The following is a 14,202-nucleotide window of genomic DNA, read 5'->3' as shown; positions in this document are numbered from 1 at the left end:
GGAGCGTTGGTCTAGGAAGGTATTCAGCTACTTGTACGTGAAGAATGTCGATACAAAATAGCGGAAGCGAACCAGAAAATTGACTGGTAAATACTTGGAAAACAGCAGCGGGCCAAACCAAACAGAATTATCGGTTAAGAAGAAGGTGAAGGAAGCTGAGACCGATATGTAGAGAATTGGCATGATTAAGAAGTCCGCACTAGAGATCTATCGAACTTTTAAACAGGAAATTGCCAAAGAAAGGATCTGATAATTCTCGGGGTAGTTCTCTACTGTTTGAGGCCAGGACGGGAGTATTGCGAACCAAGACATATCGGGCCAAATACGAAGGGGTAGAAACGGTATGCAGTGCATGTGGAGAGGAAGAAGAAACTGCCGAACACTTGATAATGTTTTGTAAAGGGCTTCACCCTATAGTTCAGGATGATGGCGCAGAGTTTTTCAAAGCACTGAGGTTTAGGGACAGTGAGGGCAAAATAGACTTTAAGCGGGTAAATTAACTAGAAGGAGGTTATCTGATTGGTGGCCCAAGTCAAGACACGAGTGAAAATCAAACCCTTCACTGCAAGGTACGAATCCTCAACCTCACTATTTAAGGGAAAAAAATAAATCTAGTTTTTGGTTCATTAAGTATTACGGCTTGGTGGCGCTAGCCACCGCCCGATCTAAAGGGTACAGCCATATCCACCCATCCATCCATCCATTAAAGTCCGTCGCCATAGCTTAATCGGGCCTCGTTGAGCATTGCCTTTTGAACAGCTAACCTGCTTTGAGTCTGTGTACATGCCTCAACCGCGCCGTAACGAAGCAAACCACTGCACGTGCAACGTTGGTCGTTTCACAGTATCATTGAATGATTATTGCAAGCACGGTTGTTAAGTGCCCACTATGCCATGATTATTTCTTTTGCAAATCAGTAACGGGCCCATTACGTGCCTGTAGAACAACACGCTAAGCTTCACAGCTTTCTTGATTGTTCTGCTGCTGATGATGATCTTCACGTAAACAATGTTTATGGCGTTCTACTATTGGCCTAAATTTTAATACGGCAATGCGGGCTACAACCAGCCTCTGAACACTAGCTCACCATTTTTGTACAGAAGGGGACATAACAAAAGCTGCGAGCTTCTCTGGAGACACTCACCCGATCGACCCCAGAACTCGTCGGGCAATCTCGGCCTCCCTGGCTTTGAACCTAAATGCAGGGGTAGAGCAAAGAAAACGGCATCTTTATTGCTATGGTAGTTACATGAACCCATTCGGCGAGTTATTGCCGTCGCCGTCATGTTCCGAATAACGCCGAAATAGATAACACTGCCGCGCGCGTCGTATGTTGCGTGTGGAAGTGAAAGCGCGTGAGCGCTGCCGACAAACGCAGCTCAAGCAGGGATGAAAGGAGTCGACCGTCTTTCGTGGCGTGAAAGGCGCGTGAAGAGCGAAGGGGGCTGCGTGCCTCCGCCATGACATGCGTACTCTGACCGATTGGGCCTGGTCGCGCGCGCCGTATCTTTCGAGGCAGTCAGCAGAAGGCGCGTATAGCTTTGTAACTGCTGTGTGCTCATCGGAACGTGCCAGCAAGAAGGTCGTTTCGATCGCGGCAGCGGCCGTGTTTTCGTAAGAGCGAAGCTCAGCTTCTAAACCACCTCTGAAGATACGAAGGAGCGCGCTTCCCTGCTTTTCCCGTCATTGCAGCACAATTCGTGGCGCCAGCTTTTTGTTCCCGTGACTTCAGGATGAAATATATGCTCTTAATTAGTCGATAACCGATTAAGAGATATCTGTCGCTTACGCAGCTTTTCCATGCATGCAGTCGCATGTTTGGTCTGCCTCGTCTCGCATGACTATCTTCCGCACTGATTGCACTTCGTCTTCGGCGTTTGGAACTGCGCAAGCGGGGCTACCAGCGTGTAGCTGAAAAGCTACAAGTCCTGACAATGCGACTGCGCAAACAGAGACATCAGCGTGTAAGCAAAACGCTCGAAATTCTGGCCGGCTCATCGCTTATAGTGCTGACATTCAACGTGTTTCGGAAGAAATAAGTGGCGGAGGATACGATAGCGCTTGTTTCCAGGAAAGGCAGTGAAGGAGAGAAAGAAACTACTGTTTCGCCTTCGAACTTAATGTGGTTTAGATCGGGGTAAAATGTCGGCCGTCTGCAAAAACCATTCGCGCCATTCCGCGCATGCGCCGGGGAGCGTACGCCGCCGCGCCAAGTTTGCCCGGCGGGGCGCGAGCTGAGCAGGAGCGACGAAAAGCCTTCGCTTCTACCGGTGGCGCCACAGCACGTGAGTTTCTGGCTTTGGAGTTCAGACATTTTTCGGAAAGAGTCTATGGCAAGCTGTGGTTCGACTATACTCTGTCTACGCTATGGAAAGACCTATAGCATCAGTCACGAAGGCCACTTTTGACCAGCTTCGCTTTGTAAACGTCATTTTTACACAGCGCTCTATTGGAATCATGCTAGGTCTCATGCTGAAAGGGGTGATAAAAACGTTTCAGCTTGCTGTGATCGCATTGCACCCTGCGGAGAAATATAACTTTTTTTTTTTTTGGCAGTCATACTTTCAAGCCAAACTAATACTTTTTTTCATGGTGGTATCTCTTTGTGATGGACAGAAACTGAAGCCGTTTGTTGTCTAAGTAGCACAGACATAGCGGCACAGAGGAAGTGTTGTTCCTATATGAGTATACCTGGCGAGCATTTCTTCGAAATGGTTTCGACTCTTGTGTGAAAACGCATGGAACCGGTCTCGTAAGACCATTGGCGCCGCGTGAAGTCGGGAACTTAACGCTACATCTGCTCGCCGCGCCGCCACACCGAGCTTTCAGCTGCCCTTCACTTGGGGAAGTGACGACATTTAACGCCCTTATAATAAATTTTAGCAAAGGTGAGCGAAGTCACACCAGGTGGCATATCTGTTTGCCCCTGTGACGTCTGTGTTGATTCCTTCTTTTTTTTTTTTTTCCAACTTGAAACGTAAGTGGCAGGGTCCGAGGGGGCACGTGGTGGCACAGATCGAAGGAGGGTGGCCGATTTAATCGCCCTTAACTTCCTTCATACAATAAGGTACTTTGCTTACGTACGAACGGCTTACTCAGTTTGTATAAGGTTAGTTGCGCTTACATAACTTCGACCAGCCACATTTCAGCGACTTCGGAAAATGTACGATCTTTGAATGTCAACCCAGAATGCACGGTGATTCGACCCGTATTGTGGAAGCTTGACATCATAATTATTCGCCGAAGAAACAGATAAAAGGTACGTGAACTTCTTTTTTTCAGCGATTTTCTCAACTTTCTTCCCCCCCCCCCCCCCCCTTTTTTTTTTTGTTTCAGGCGCGCGATTTGCTCATTGCGTGCGGCAAGATGATTTTGATTTGTGGGGTTTAACGTCCCAAAACCACCATATGATTATGAGAGACGCCGTAGTGGAGGGCTCCGGAAATTTTGACCACCTGGGGTTCTTTAACGTGCACCCAAATCTGAGTACACGGGCCTACAACATTTCCGCCTCCATTGAAAATGCAGCCGCCACAGCCGGGATTTGATCCCGCGACCTGCGGGTCAGCAGCCGAGTACCTTAGCCACTATAGAACGTGCGGCAAGATGATCAAAGTGGCTCGTAAACTGAAAAAGTTGCGTGACGTCTATAAGACGGTACGGAATAGGTGACCGGTAATGTGGGCAATCGCAGGGAACTGTGGGATATGACGGCTTTCGGTTCGACGCACCACGCGGGTGAGCAGCGCCGGGTGTGGCAGCTTGGGCTAGTTGGTATCAACGTTACTAGAACCAGGTTCTAGTAACGTTGGTTGGTATGGCATGACGATAGTTATAGCGCGAGAACAAAACGACGACACAGAGACAAGAAGGACACGAAAGACACGCGTGCATTTTTGTACCGCTCCGTTAGAAAAAAAAAAGGGGGGGGGGGGGACCTCTTCGTGCACTGTCAGTGCTTGAGAAGTTTTTTTTTTTTTTTTCTGGCTAACCGTGACTGCGACGATGAAAAGCTGCGAAAGCCATGAACGGCGAAGAAACTTTTTTATCGCACTAAAATGATCTGCAATGCTTTTATGCTGCTCGGGTGTACTGTGTAAGTTCGGCTAGCAGATCAGTCGATACAGAAGACAGTTTTCATTGTATGATACGTTACTGTTGATAAAAAAAATCACCATTTTAAGGATCTCGGGGTATAGGGCTGACTGTAGCGGTGTTCTTAGTGGTCATTTCGGGATCGCTGCTTCGGCCGACATCGTCAGTCGATCGGCATGAAGCGCAGCACTTATTGAGCGCGTTGAGATATCTTTTTTCTTTCTAACCTTCGGCGCGCTATCAAATACATTTCTTAGTCGAAGCCAGATGATTATTTGAACGCTGATTTGGATCAAGCTGCGCGGCACGGCGGCACATAACAATACAGTCTGACATGGACGGAGCCGGATAATCGAAACCCTGCGCTTGTTTAACGCACTTCTTTCTTTGTGTGACGAACAGTTTGACCAAGATAAACGTAAATGATCCCGTCCAGCACTTCGTGTAAACTTACTCTTGAGGGAAGCTTTCGCGTTTTTTGTTATGTATATGGGTGCAATGGCCGGCGCTCATCCCGTATATGGCAGGTAGATTTCGCCCGTGCGTTCCCATAATATCTTTGCGAGGCGCGCCTGCGCGACAATTTGTTTCTCAATATAATAGCCGCAGCAAATTCATGCGTAAGCTTTTTATTAGTGTGAAATACACACGTACCTGTGTATACAATGGTTTTCGCACACTCTGGTTTCAACGTTCCGTTCTCGAAGGCTACCTGTCGCTGTGGCTCTCTTCAAAGCCGCGGCCCGCCTCATTTTTCTTTATACATTCCATGGGAATCGATACCTGCATCTGCCTTTCACGCTCGAGTAGGAGCAGCCAACAGCTGAACAACCGACCATGGTTTATCAGGACGAAGATAAACGGGCGCAAATCCCGAATAATCCGAGGCTTGCGGCGAAGCGGTTCGCCGTCGTCTACTCTTCTCGAACAAGAAACCGGTAGTAGACGGTGCATCCCACAATATCTCGCTCTTTTACTGGTCACTCATTGCATGGTAAACCGACGCTGCTTAAACAACTCGTCGTTGAATTATATGATATCCACCGAGGAAGGAAAATGATGCCCAATTACAGCCGTGACTTACAGAGCGCAAAAGAACGCCAACAAATAAGAGGCTAAACGAGGCGAGCGCTGGTCTACCCTGTCCGCGTTGCGAACCGTGAACGTAATCTAACTCGACCAATTATCTATTCGTATCCTGTTTCAAATTAGGTAAGGCCATACGCAAGGAAATCCAGCGTAGTGCAGCCATGCCACTGTCTGAGCTTTTCATGCTTCAAGAACAACAACAAAAAAAGTTTTACAACGCGGAATAGTGGAAGCACGCGGAGACTAAAATTCTAGGACGTGAGCGCAAGAAAAAAAAAAGGGGGGGGGGGAGACCGGAAGATATTCAAGTCAGTTGAAAAACGCGACATGACTGTAGCCCCCTCCCCCATTTTTTTTTCGTTTGCCAGGCGCAAGAACCATGCGCAGTACGTAGTTTAGCGTAACGGATACAATTCGAAATTTTGGTTCCTACCTTTATCTGAAAATGAGATAAGCGTGCTTTCACGTTATTGGCCAGAACCTTAGGCTGTTGTGGCGATGTTACATTGATTTCTCTGTGCTGAAAATGCAGAGAAGGCGCAATACGAACCGAAAAAAAAAGGCTTAGATAGAGCGAGAGTGTATGAGGCCTGTGTATGAATATCGAATCAAGTGTCCTATTCGACTCGATCTTCGAATCGAACAGCTGCTACTTGTACGTTGGAGTGATTCTCTATAGCTTACTTATATTTAAAATTTTCAACTGCACCCGAACAAACGGAAAATCAATGCTAAAATACACGATAAACTTCATCGTCACTGCATCGTCTCGCTCATATACCCATGATATATAGCGAGGCCGTACCACCGCACCCAGGATTTTTTTTTGTGGGGGGGGGGGGAGGGGAGATGAAGAGGGTGTTTTCATGTAAAACAGCTATGACAACTGGTGGTTGCTGTGAAAGCGCCACCCGAAAGAAAAAGGCATGAAAAGCTTTCAGGGGGAGTCAGTACACCCTCGTTGCGTTGCGTATATTTCACAGTGATTGTGAGTTGCAGTGTTTTTTTGTTTTGTTTTTTACATGACGCTTCGCGAGACCAGCGTATCCTCGCTTTGGATGGCCAATGAACATGTTTCATTCAGTTGTTCTCTGTGTGCCTATAAATCACATTTCACCATTTAAACATTTATGTGACTCTGCACGCATCCTGTCTCCTGGCTTCTTTTTTCGTGTTTGTTAGCGCAGTTAGGAAAAGGGAGGAAAAGGGTAGGCCTGAGATTGTAGCCTGCTAATTTTTTTTCTGATGCTCCATTTGTGATCAAGCAGGAAAAACAGTGTTAAAATGTGCGAGGATATGTGGAGGAGGAGGAGGAGGAAGGGAAGAAATGAAAGGCAGGGAGGTCAACCAGACGCACGCCCGGTTTGCTACCCTGCACTGGGGGAAGGGGTGAGGTGATTAAAGGAGAAGAGAGAGAGAGAAGTGAAGGGCAACGTGTGTGTAGATGTCACCTTGTCCATTGCACGCTTATGGACAAAGTCACATCTACACACACGTTGCCCTTCACTGTGGAGACACGACACAGACACAGCGCCTGCGTCGTGTCTTCACTTTTCGTACGTTATAAGCGCTCTTTTTCCGGCGTAATGACGGACGACCTACTAGCCCAAGTTTCTCGTCCTAGTTCTACTCCATTTCTGTATTGTATGATGTAGCACGTGAACATGACCTCACGATAATCGTAAGAAACGGCTCTTCAATATTCGGCTATTCGATTACTTCCGCTTTTGGCGCCACATTCGCTTTGTAAAATGTATTCGATTCAACTTCAAGTTTAGCACGTACCCTTACGAGTCGACAAGTCTAAGTGATAAGGAAGGGCTTACGTGGTCTGGCTCACGACGTTCAGCAGCACCTTGACAGATCCGCTGGATTCCGTGAGAAGCGAGTACCTGCTCATCCGCTTGCTCCGCTGTCGTCGAGATGAGACAAAAAAGCGAATCAGTCGCAGGATGAGAAATGTCTCTGCCCCGACGGCCACCACGCGTTATGTGCGTGGCCTCTATAGTTCGCTAGAGCTGCGCATGCTCAGTCCGGAAACAAAGCATATATATAGCACAATGAGATCAAGACAGCTCCTGCTTTGGCGACTCTTTGAGTAACAAACTAAAGAACAAGCGAGGCAGAATGAGAGATTAGAAAAGGCCGATTACCGTGCATATTTTGAGAACTGTTAATAGCGTTTCCGTCATCGTTTGATGTTCGTGAACAGTCTCTGTGCACTAGGCGTTGCTAAACCCTAAGTTTCGACAAGCCGTCCACAGGTCTTCAACTTCAAGGGAGCAAGTTGCAAGCTTCCGTGAAGAACGAAAAACCGCTTGTCGGAAATTTGGCTGCACCGACACCCAGTGCTCAGACTGTTCATCTATTCATGCTTTTATCTTTCACCGTATTAACGTCTGCCTCACGTATTTAGATAGAGATGTGCCTGTGCGCATCCAGGTACCTTAAATATACTTCCTTACAAGAAACCAATTGTGGCTTCACGCACATACTGCATGTCTATGCATGAAAACTTCTGCATGTCTATGCATGAAACGTATATGCATGAGAGCGTACACGGACAGGCGCTTTCTTCAAATTGCAGGAGTAGGGGGGGGGGGGAGGGGGGGTAATGGTGAAGACAACGATGTACCGAAGGCGCAACCAGTGTCGCAATAGCGTTTCTGCTTGTACGGGATTTACGATGAAACGTTGACTATTCTCAGCAACGTTACGTCCTTTTCTTTTTTCTTTAGGCTGTCATTTTGTCCCACAGTGATGACTAATCGCTAGCTCGCATACTCGTGCATGCGTGTGGTGAAGGTTTGAAATGATTTGATGCGCAGTGTACGCGTATTGCAAGGGTATTACCGGGTTGACGGCAGTACGAGGGATGAACAGACGGGAATTGCAGGTTTTCTGACCGGTTAAGCCAATGGTCTCCAGACACTTCAGCTGTCCAAGTTCTTCAGTGTGACGGTACGTCATAATGTACTTTAACATGCAGGAATTGCTTCCTTCGTGAACATTTCCTTCCATATCAATATCATTTGTAGGTGAGCGTCCAAGTGACGGTACGAAATATATTTATTTGCTGTGTCGTCCCGATCAAATTCGGAGCAATCAATGGATCCACGCATGGGCGTTGGCATGCATGGATGCCTTAGGGGTTGCAGCCCCGTGTTGCATCGTGGCGGGAGAGGGGGATGGCCACTGGTGTTTCTTTGGGGGAGGGGGGTTACTGTGTGGGTAGCTTCAGAAGGGCAAGTGCCCCTTTTGCACCCCCCTGCCGACGCGCCCGTGATCCATGCATCCATTAATGCATGTGTAGGAGAAAAGTCTGGAAACAAAATACATGCCCAAAAGATGCAGATATATTGTTTTGAGAGTATGGTTACCAGCATCGCGATTTTTTTTTTCAACACAGCACGTGAAGTTATTGCTTAGTATTGTTTCTCAGCCCGCTCTGTGGTTGTATTTTATGTATAAGAGGACGTTTGACTTGACATCCAGACGTCTAGGCGTGAAAAAAAGTTGTTTGCTCTCTTCTCGTCGTTAAATGGCTGCACGGTTGAAACTGCGGTCTATTTCAATTCGATTTATTCAACATCTCAGACATGGCGAAAGAGAGAAAGAGCAATCAAAACAAGCTCGACACTGTTCATTCATCGCTTAACGCAGGTCTTATTCAGCTCAGAAACGCCCTGGACACGTTTGCTAGCTGCCGCCGAACTGCCGCTGCTGCCGAACTATATATACTCGGCAATGATCGATTTTGATCATCGGGTGGCCGTCGGCAATCAACGGGCTGCTCGATATCGCCCGTCTGTCTTTTTTCTTGTTTTTCTTTATTTTCGCGTTAATTGTTGTCATAGTAGGTGCCTTGAGTGATTGTGTGTCCGCGCATATCCTGCAAGTATTCATTCTCATACACACACACAAAAAAAACGTCGTTCAAGTATCAAGTGTGCGTGGATCTTTAGCTTAGAGATATGGTTTTCATTTGCAACAACTTCTTCGGATTCGCAACTTTGTATATATGGAGATGGCGTATATGCGAATACTCATCATCACCGTGACTCACATACGTCACAGAAAATGTCTGAATGTCTCCAAGCGTATTCCGTAAATTTGGTTCAGACGAGAGGTTTGTCTTGGCACAGATATAAAGATGTTTAAGCGATTACACATGATAGATATGTAGGGTTTAGCGCCCCAAAACACACCATATGTATATGAGAGACGCCGTATTGGAGGGCTCTGGAAATTTCGCCCACCTGGGGTTCTTTAACGAGCACCCTAATCCGAGCTGTTTAAGCGATTGGCTGACTCGCTTGCTATTCTGATGGCATCAGAGAACTGCTTTTCAGCGTTAATGCAGTGTTCGCGAAACATATTCTGCAGTTCCATGATCTGATCGTCTACAGAATACATGGTAACACTCTGCAAAACGTTCGTAACATGTTGACACGACATAGTTTCGCACGTATACGAAGCGCTCCGACAATTTCAAAGCTGTTTCCTCCTCTCACTTAAGTCGGCACTCGCACTTGTGCTGCAGGCATTTCCATTTCCTATAGAGTAGAGAGAGGTCACGTGCTTTCCGGGTGCCAGAAGCGCGGATTGGATTGGATTGGATAAACTTTTATTTGGTCCTCCAAAACACAGATCACTGTGTTGCGGGCAGCTCCCACGTGGGGACTGAGATGCCAAGCTCCTCAGCCGCCTCGCGGGCTTGGTGGACAGCCCAGAGCTGATCTGCGCGCTTTCTCCAAACTTGCCAGGAAGTGATTTCGCGCTTGGGGAGGGAAAGTTCTGGGGGAAGCTTTCTTTTTGTTTAATTTTGACGACCTGTAGGGTTGTTCGCGTAGAGCTCCAAGTAACGCGATGAGCCGGTGTTCCGCATTCAGCTATACCATTTAAATGGGGCCTGCGCCGCGACCGCTATTATTTCCCTGTACATACTGCAAAAGCACCTTAAGTGTAAACACGAAACAATCGGAAATACTTATTGCTGTATACTTGAACCAGCACACGTCCATCTGTTCCGCATTCTTCGGGCACATTTTTTTTTTCTTAATGATGCTCTATAAATTGACATATCCAGAATCCCATATACCGCAAAACAAAGAAACGAAGAGTAATATATCTTGCTGTAAAGTGTTACGGCCATCGTTGAGAACTTGCCACCGCTTCAACCTTTTCGACAACCGCCTTGGTGGTGGTGCAGGCAATCGGTATTCCTTACAAGCTGTGCTCTTTGGATATATATATATATATATATATATATATATATATATATATATATATATATATATATATATATATATATATATATATATATATATATATATACACTTCCCCTGTACATTCTCGAGCCCTTAGGTAGACACTTGTTTCCCTTATTATATATATATATATATATATATAAGGGAGAGAAGTGTATACCTAAGGGCTCGTTGTTCCGTGTTTTGACACAATAATAATGAGATCTAACAGACAATAATGCCAAGGAATGTATAGGGGCATCGCACGCGTTATTCGAAGGTCGTGGGTTCGATTCCTGCTCACGGCTGGTTATTTTTTCACCCACTTTTTTTTCTTCTTCTTTACATTCCATTTGTTCTAATAACTTTTTCTATACATTCCTTGGCATTATTGTCTGTTAGATCTCAGTATATATATATATATATATATATATATATATATATATATATATATATTGTGTGTGTGTGTGTGTGTGTGTGTGTGTGTGTGTGTGTGTGTGTGTGTGTGTGTGTGTGTGACGCTGCGCATGGCCTTTTACTTATGCTGCTATAAAAAGACGCCAAGATATCCCTGTCTTCTGCTGCCTCCGTCCAAAAACCTCTTTCACCATATTGTTTCTCTTTTTCGTCGCTGACCCATAAGATAACACGCAGGCGCCCCACACAGTTCCCACTGCATACTCGACGCGCCCGTATCATGTATCGTGCACGTCACGTGCGGCGGCTGAAATCTGCGCTCTCATGATAACGCGTCCCGTATCAATTCGGTGCAGCATGCGCCGCCGTTATGAGCAAGAGTGAGCCGCGCGAACACCTTGGCCCTGCGCCTTGAGGGTATACCGTATACCTCGCTTTGTAGTGCACCAATATATGCGCGCTGGAAAGGATGCAGTGTTAGGACGAATGGCAGGGGTGGTATACACACTCTAAAAAAAATGTCGAGTAAAAAATTGCCCGCAGCTTCCCTCGGGGGAACACTGAGGAGGATGCGGAGCATATAATTGGTTAACGGGGTGTTAAAGTGCGACTTACTTGGGTCGATGGCTAAATTGGTTAACGTGGTTGTGAAATGGGGTGTTAAATTGCGACTTACTTGGGTCGATGGCTAAATTGGTTAACGTGGTTGTAGGAGGGGGTGTTAAATGAGTGAACACGTACACACGTATGCGAAAGGACGGCGCTGGTCGAAGGGACGTCGATCATTGTGTTTGTGGATTCGTCGGAATTCATTTCACCGCGACCTTGGACGTCGACGCACCGTACAAACCAACCGACGAGCGGCAACTGAGCGAGCGAGCGCCGACCTTGAGTATATATACAGCGCGACGGCGCATGCACTGTCAGCTGTTGAATGTTCTCGAAGGAGAAGCGCGCGCGCGGCACAGATGGCGACGGCGCGACGGCGCATGCGCTGTCAGCTGTCGAATGTTCTCGAAGGAGAAGCGCGCGCGGCACGTGGGCGACGGCGCGACGGCGCATGCGCGCGCGTCAGCTGTCGAATGTTCGAGAAGCGGTGCGGACGGCGCGGACGGCGCACTACAAGGCGCGAGTATAAGATGCTTCCGCATCTAAAAGGGTGTCTTTTTGTCCCACAACAATCGTCATCAGGCTTGCGTGCGCTTCCTTTCTTGAAAACTCGGCGCTTAGCCACTTTCCTATGGAGAATGCAATGTAACCCTAATAATGGGCATGTCAATCGTGACCGGAATGTACCGGGCGCGGGGCGATAGCGCAAGGATGGAACGCAATATAGATGACGATTATTTATTTATTTATTTATTTATGGTACCCTCAGGGCCCGAAGGCATTACAGAGGGGAGTGGCAATACAAAATAATACAGCAAACGGCAAAACGTAAAGGAAAAGAAGGGAAAATACAAAGCGGTTGGCAAAAACACACAGTAACAAAGAAATTAAATGTAGCAGCGGGAATACATGACAACGATTTTGATAAAAAAAAAACGACATATATAACACGAAGCAAAATAAAACATCGCAAAACATGTTTTGCAAAAAGGCCCTAAAACGTGATGTATCGGTAATAGCCGTAGCTGATTGTGGTAGTAGATTCCATTCGGATGTGGTTCTTGGAATGAAGGCATGCGAATAGGTTACGGTTCTGCAGCGGGGAACATGAACTTTTTGCAGATGGTCCAATCTGGGTGATATGAATGAGGGGGGTTTAATAAACTGTTCACGAAGATTTTTGCTATGATAAAGTTTATGAAGAAGACTGAGTCGGGCTATTTTACGCCGAATGGCGAGTTCAGGAAGGTTGAGCTGGGACTTCATTAAGGTAACACTGGCCGTGCGGTTATAATTGGCTAAAATGAAGCGAACTGAACGATTCTGGACTGCTTCTAATTCATGTGTAAGTGTAGTGCCACCAGGATCCCAGACGGATGATGCGTATTCAAGTGATGGACGAATATAAGTAGTGTAAAGAAGTTTTTTAAGGGATGAGGGCGCCATGTAGAAGTTCCTGCGAAAATACCCGAGAGAACGGTTAGCCTTGGCGATGATGTGCTCCACATGGTGGTTCCATGACAGGTTACTGGAAATATGAACACCTAGGTATTTGTAAAATGAAACAGACTCGAGGTGGGTATCATTGAGATGATAATCTGGATACGCAAGTGAGGTGCGGCACACACGCATTGCTTTGCATTTTGAAATGTTTGAATAGTTGTGGGACAAAAAAGACACCCTTCTTACTCGCTCTTTTTTTAGAGTGTATAAGAAAAAAAAGGAGTATTTGGGGAGTAGTTCAGCTACGTGAAAACCAAGGAGGTTTAAAAAAAACTTCTGGAGTGGAGGTCCCCTATTCACGCCTACGCAAGCGGGTGAAGCCGGGGAAACCGGTTGGCGGCCATCTTGCTCCAGGCAAGAGAGAGCGCAGACAACATATCCAGCGCGCTTCCGTGGCGGCTTTTTCGAATGAAACGGGGCACTCAGTGTAATTAATTTCACTCGCATTTTTTTCTTCGTGTTAGATAAACAAGATCTGTACAAAGCCGTCAGTTACGATATTACACGTGAGCCGTACGCGACTACGTATTAGCGAATATGCATTACAACGGTTAGCTGCTGTAAGTGCGGATTCGCTTGCAATTCTCGAAATGAGGCTCACGGTGGAAGCAACACAGGGGTATATGAGTTTTTATTCATTCAAGGCTTTATACAATTTCCGAAAGCACATACAATAAAACAGAAACAATTCACACGAAAACGGCCTGATTCCCAAAACGCAGGTTATATCAGGCAACTCTATAACAACACACTAAAATTGCAAAAAATATAGAATATACCAGCTGCTCCGCTTTGTTCAACGCTGGTTCTCATCTGTACATTACAGATTTTTAAATATAATAGTCCTTGTCAGCTGGGTTCGTACCCCACTGCGCGAGTTCTTGCGGTTGATTTCTTTGGAAATGTGGTGAAGCCTGATTGTGTTAGTGCAGCTCTTTCAGATCCAGAAAGAGACTCGATGAAGAAATACCCCAGAGGTATTTTTAGTCGCATATTCATGCCGACCAGCATAAAAACGCAGACATTTGTCGCTTCGGGCAGGCTATCATCGGAGATACCTGTTCCAAGATCGATGTAGCCTACCACTTTCTTCCCAACAAGCTGAACATGTTTTTTGATGGCCATGTCATCCATCATGAGTGCTGCGATCAGGGGCTTGTCCTGGCTTTTGGCTAAGTTTTTAATAAAATCAAAAGCCTCAGAGGTAAAACCCGGATCGCCATTTACAGATTTGTACCAC

General features: G+C 46.5%; 1 protein-coding gene across 4 annotated transcripts in view; it reads right to left on the bottom strand.

Moving 5' to 3' along the window:
* LOC119173619 (tectonic-like complex member MKS1) overlaps positions 1-14,202 on the bottom strand; it is a 105,874-nt gene that overhangs the window by 2,759 nt on the left and 88,913 nt on the right. For 3 of the 4 annotated variants that reach the window (XM_075889783.1, XM_037424424.2, XM_075889785.1), the window contains 2 exons: positions 7,011-7,096; positions 1,145-1,195 (listed from right to left, as the gene is read on the bottom strand). In XM_075889783.1, coding sequence (XP_075745898.1) covers positions 1,145-1,195; positions 7,011-7,096 — 137 coding nt within the window. The remainder of the gene's footprint in view (positions 1-1,144; positions 1,196-7,010; positions 7,097-14,202) is intronic. The other variant, XM_075889784.1, reaches the window with a different exon arrangement.

The sequence above is a fragment of the Rhipicephalus microplus genome, chromosome 3 (genome assembly GCF_043290135.1).
Source record: "Rhipicephalus microplus isolate Deutch F79 chromosome 3, USDA_Rmic, whole genome shotgun sequence".
In the NCBI taxonomy this organism is placed as follows: Eukaryota; Metazoa; Arthropoda; class Arachnida; order Ixodida; family Ixodidae; genus Rhipicephalus; species Rhipicephalus microplus.
Note: the sequence above shows the minus strand (reverse complement) of the source record. Positions and strands in the feature narration are given on the sequence as shown.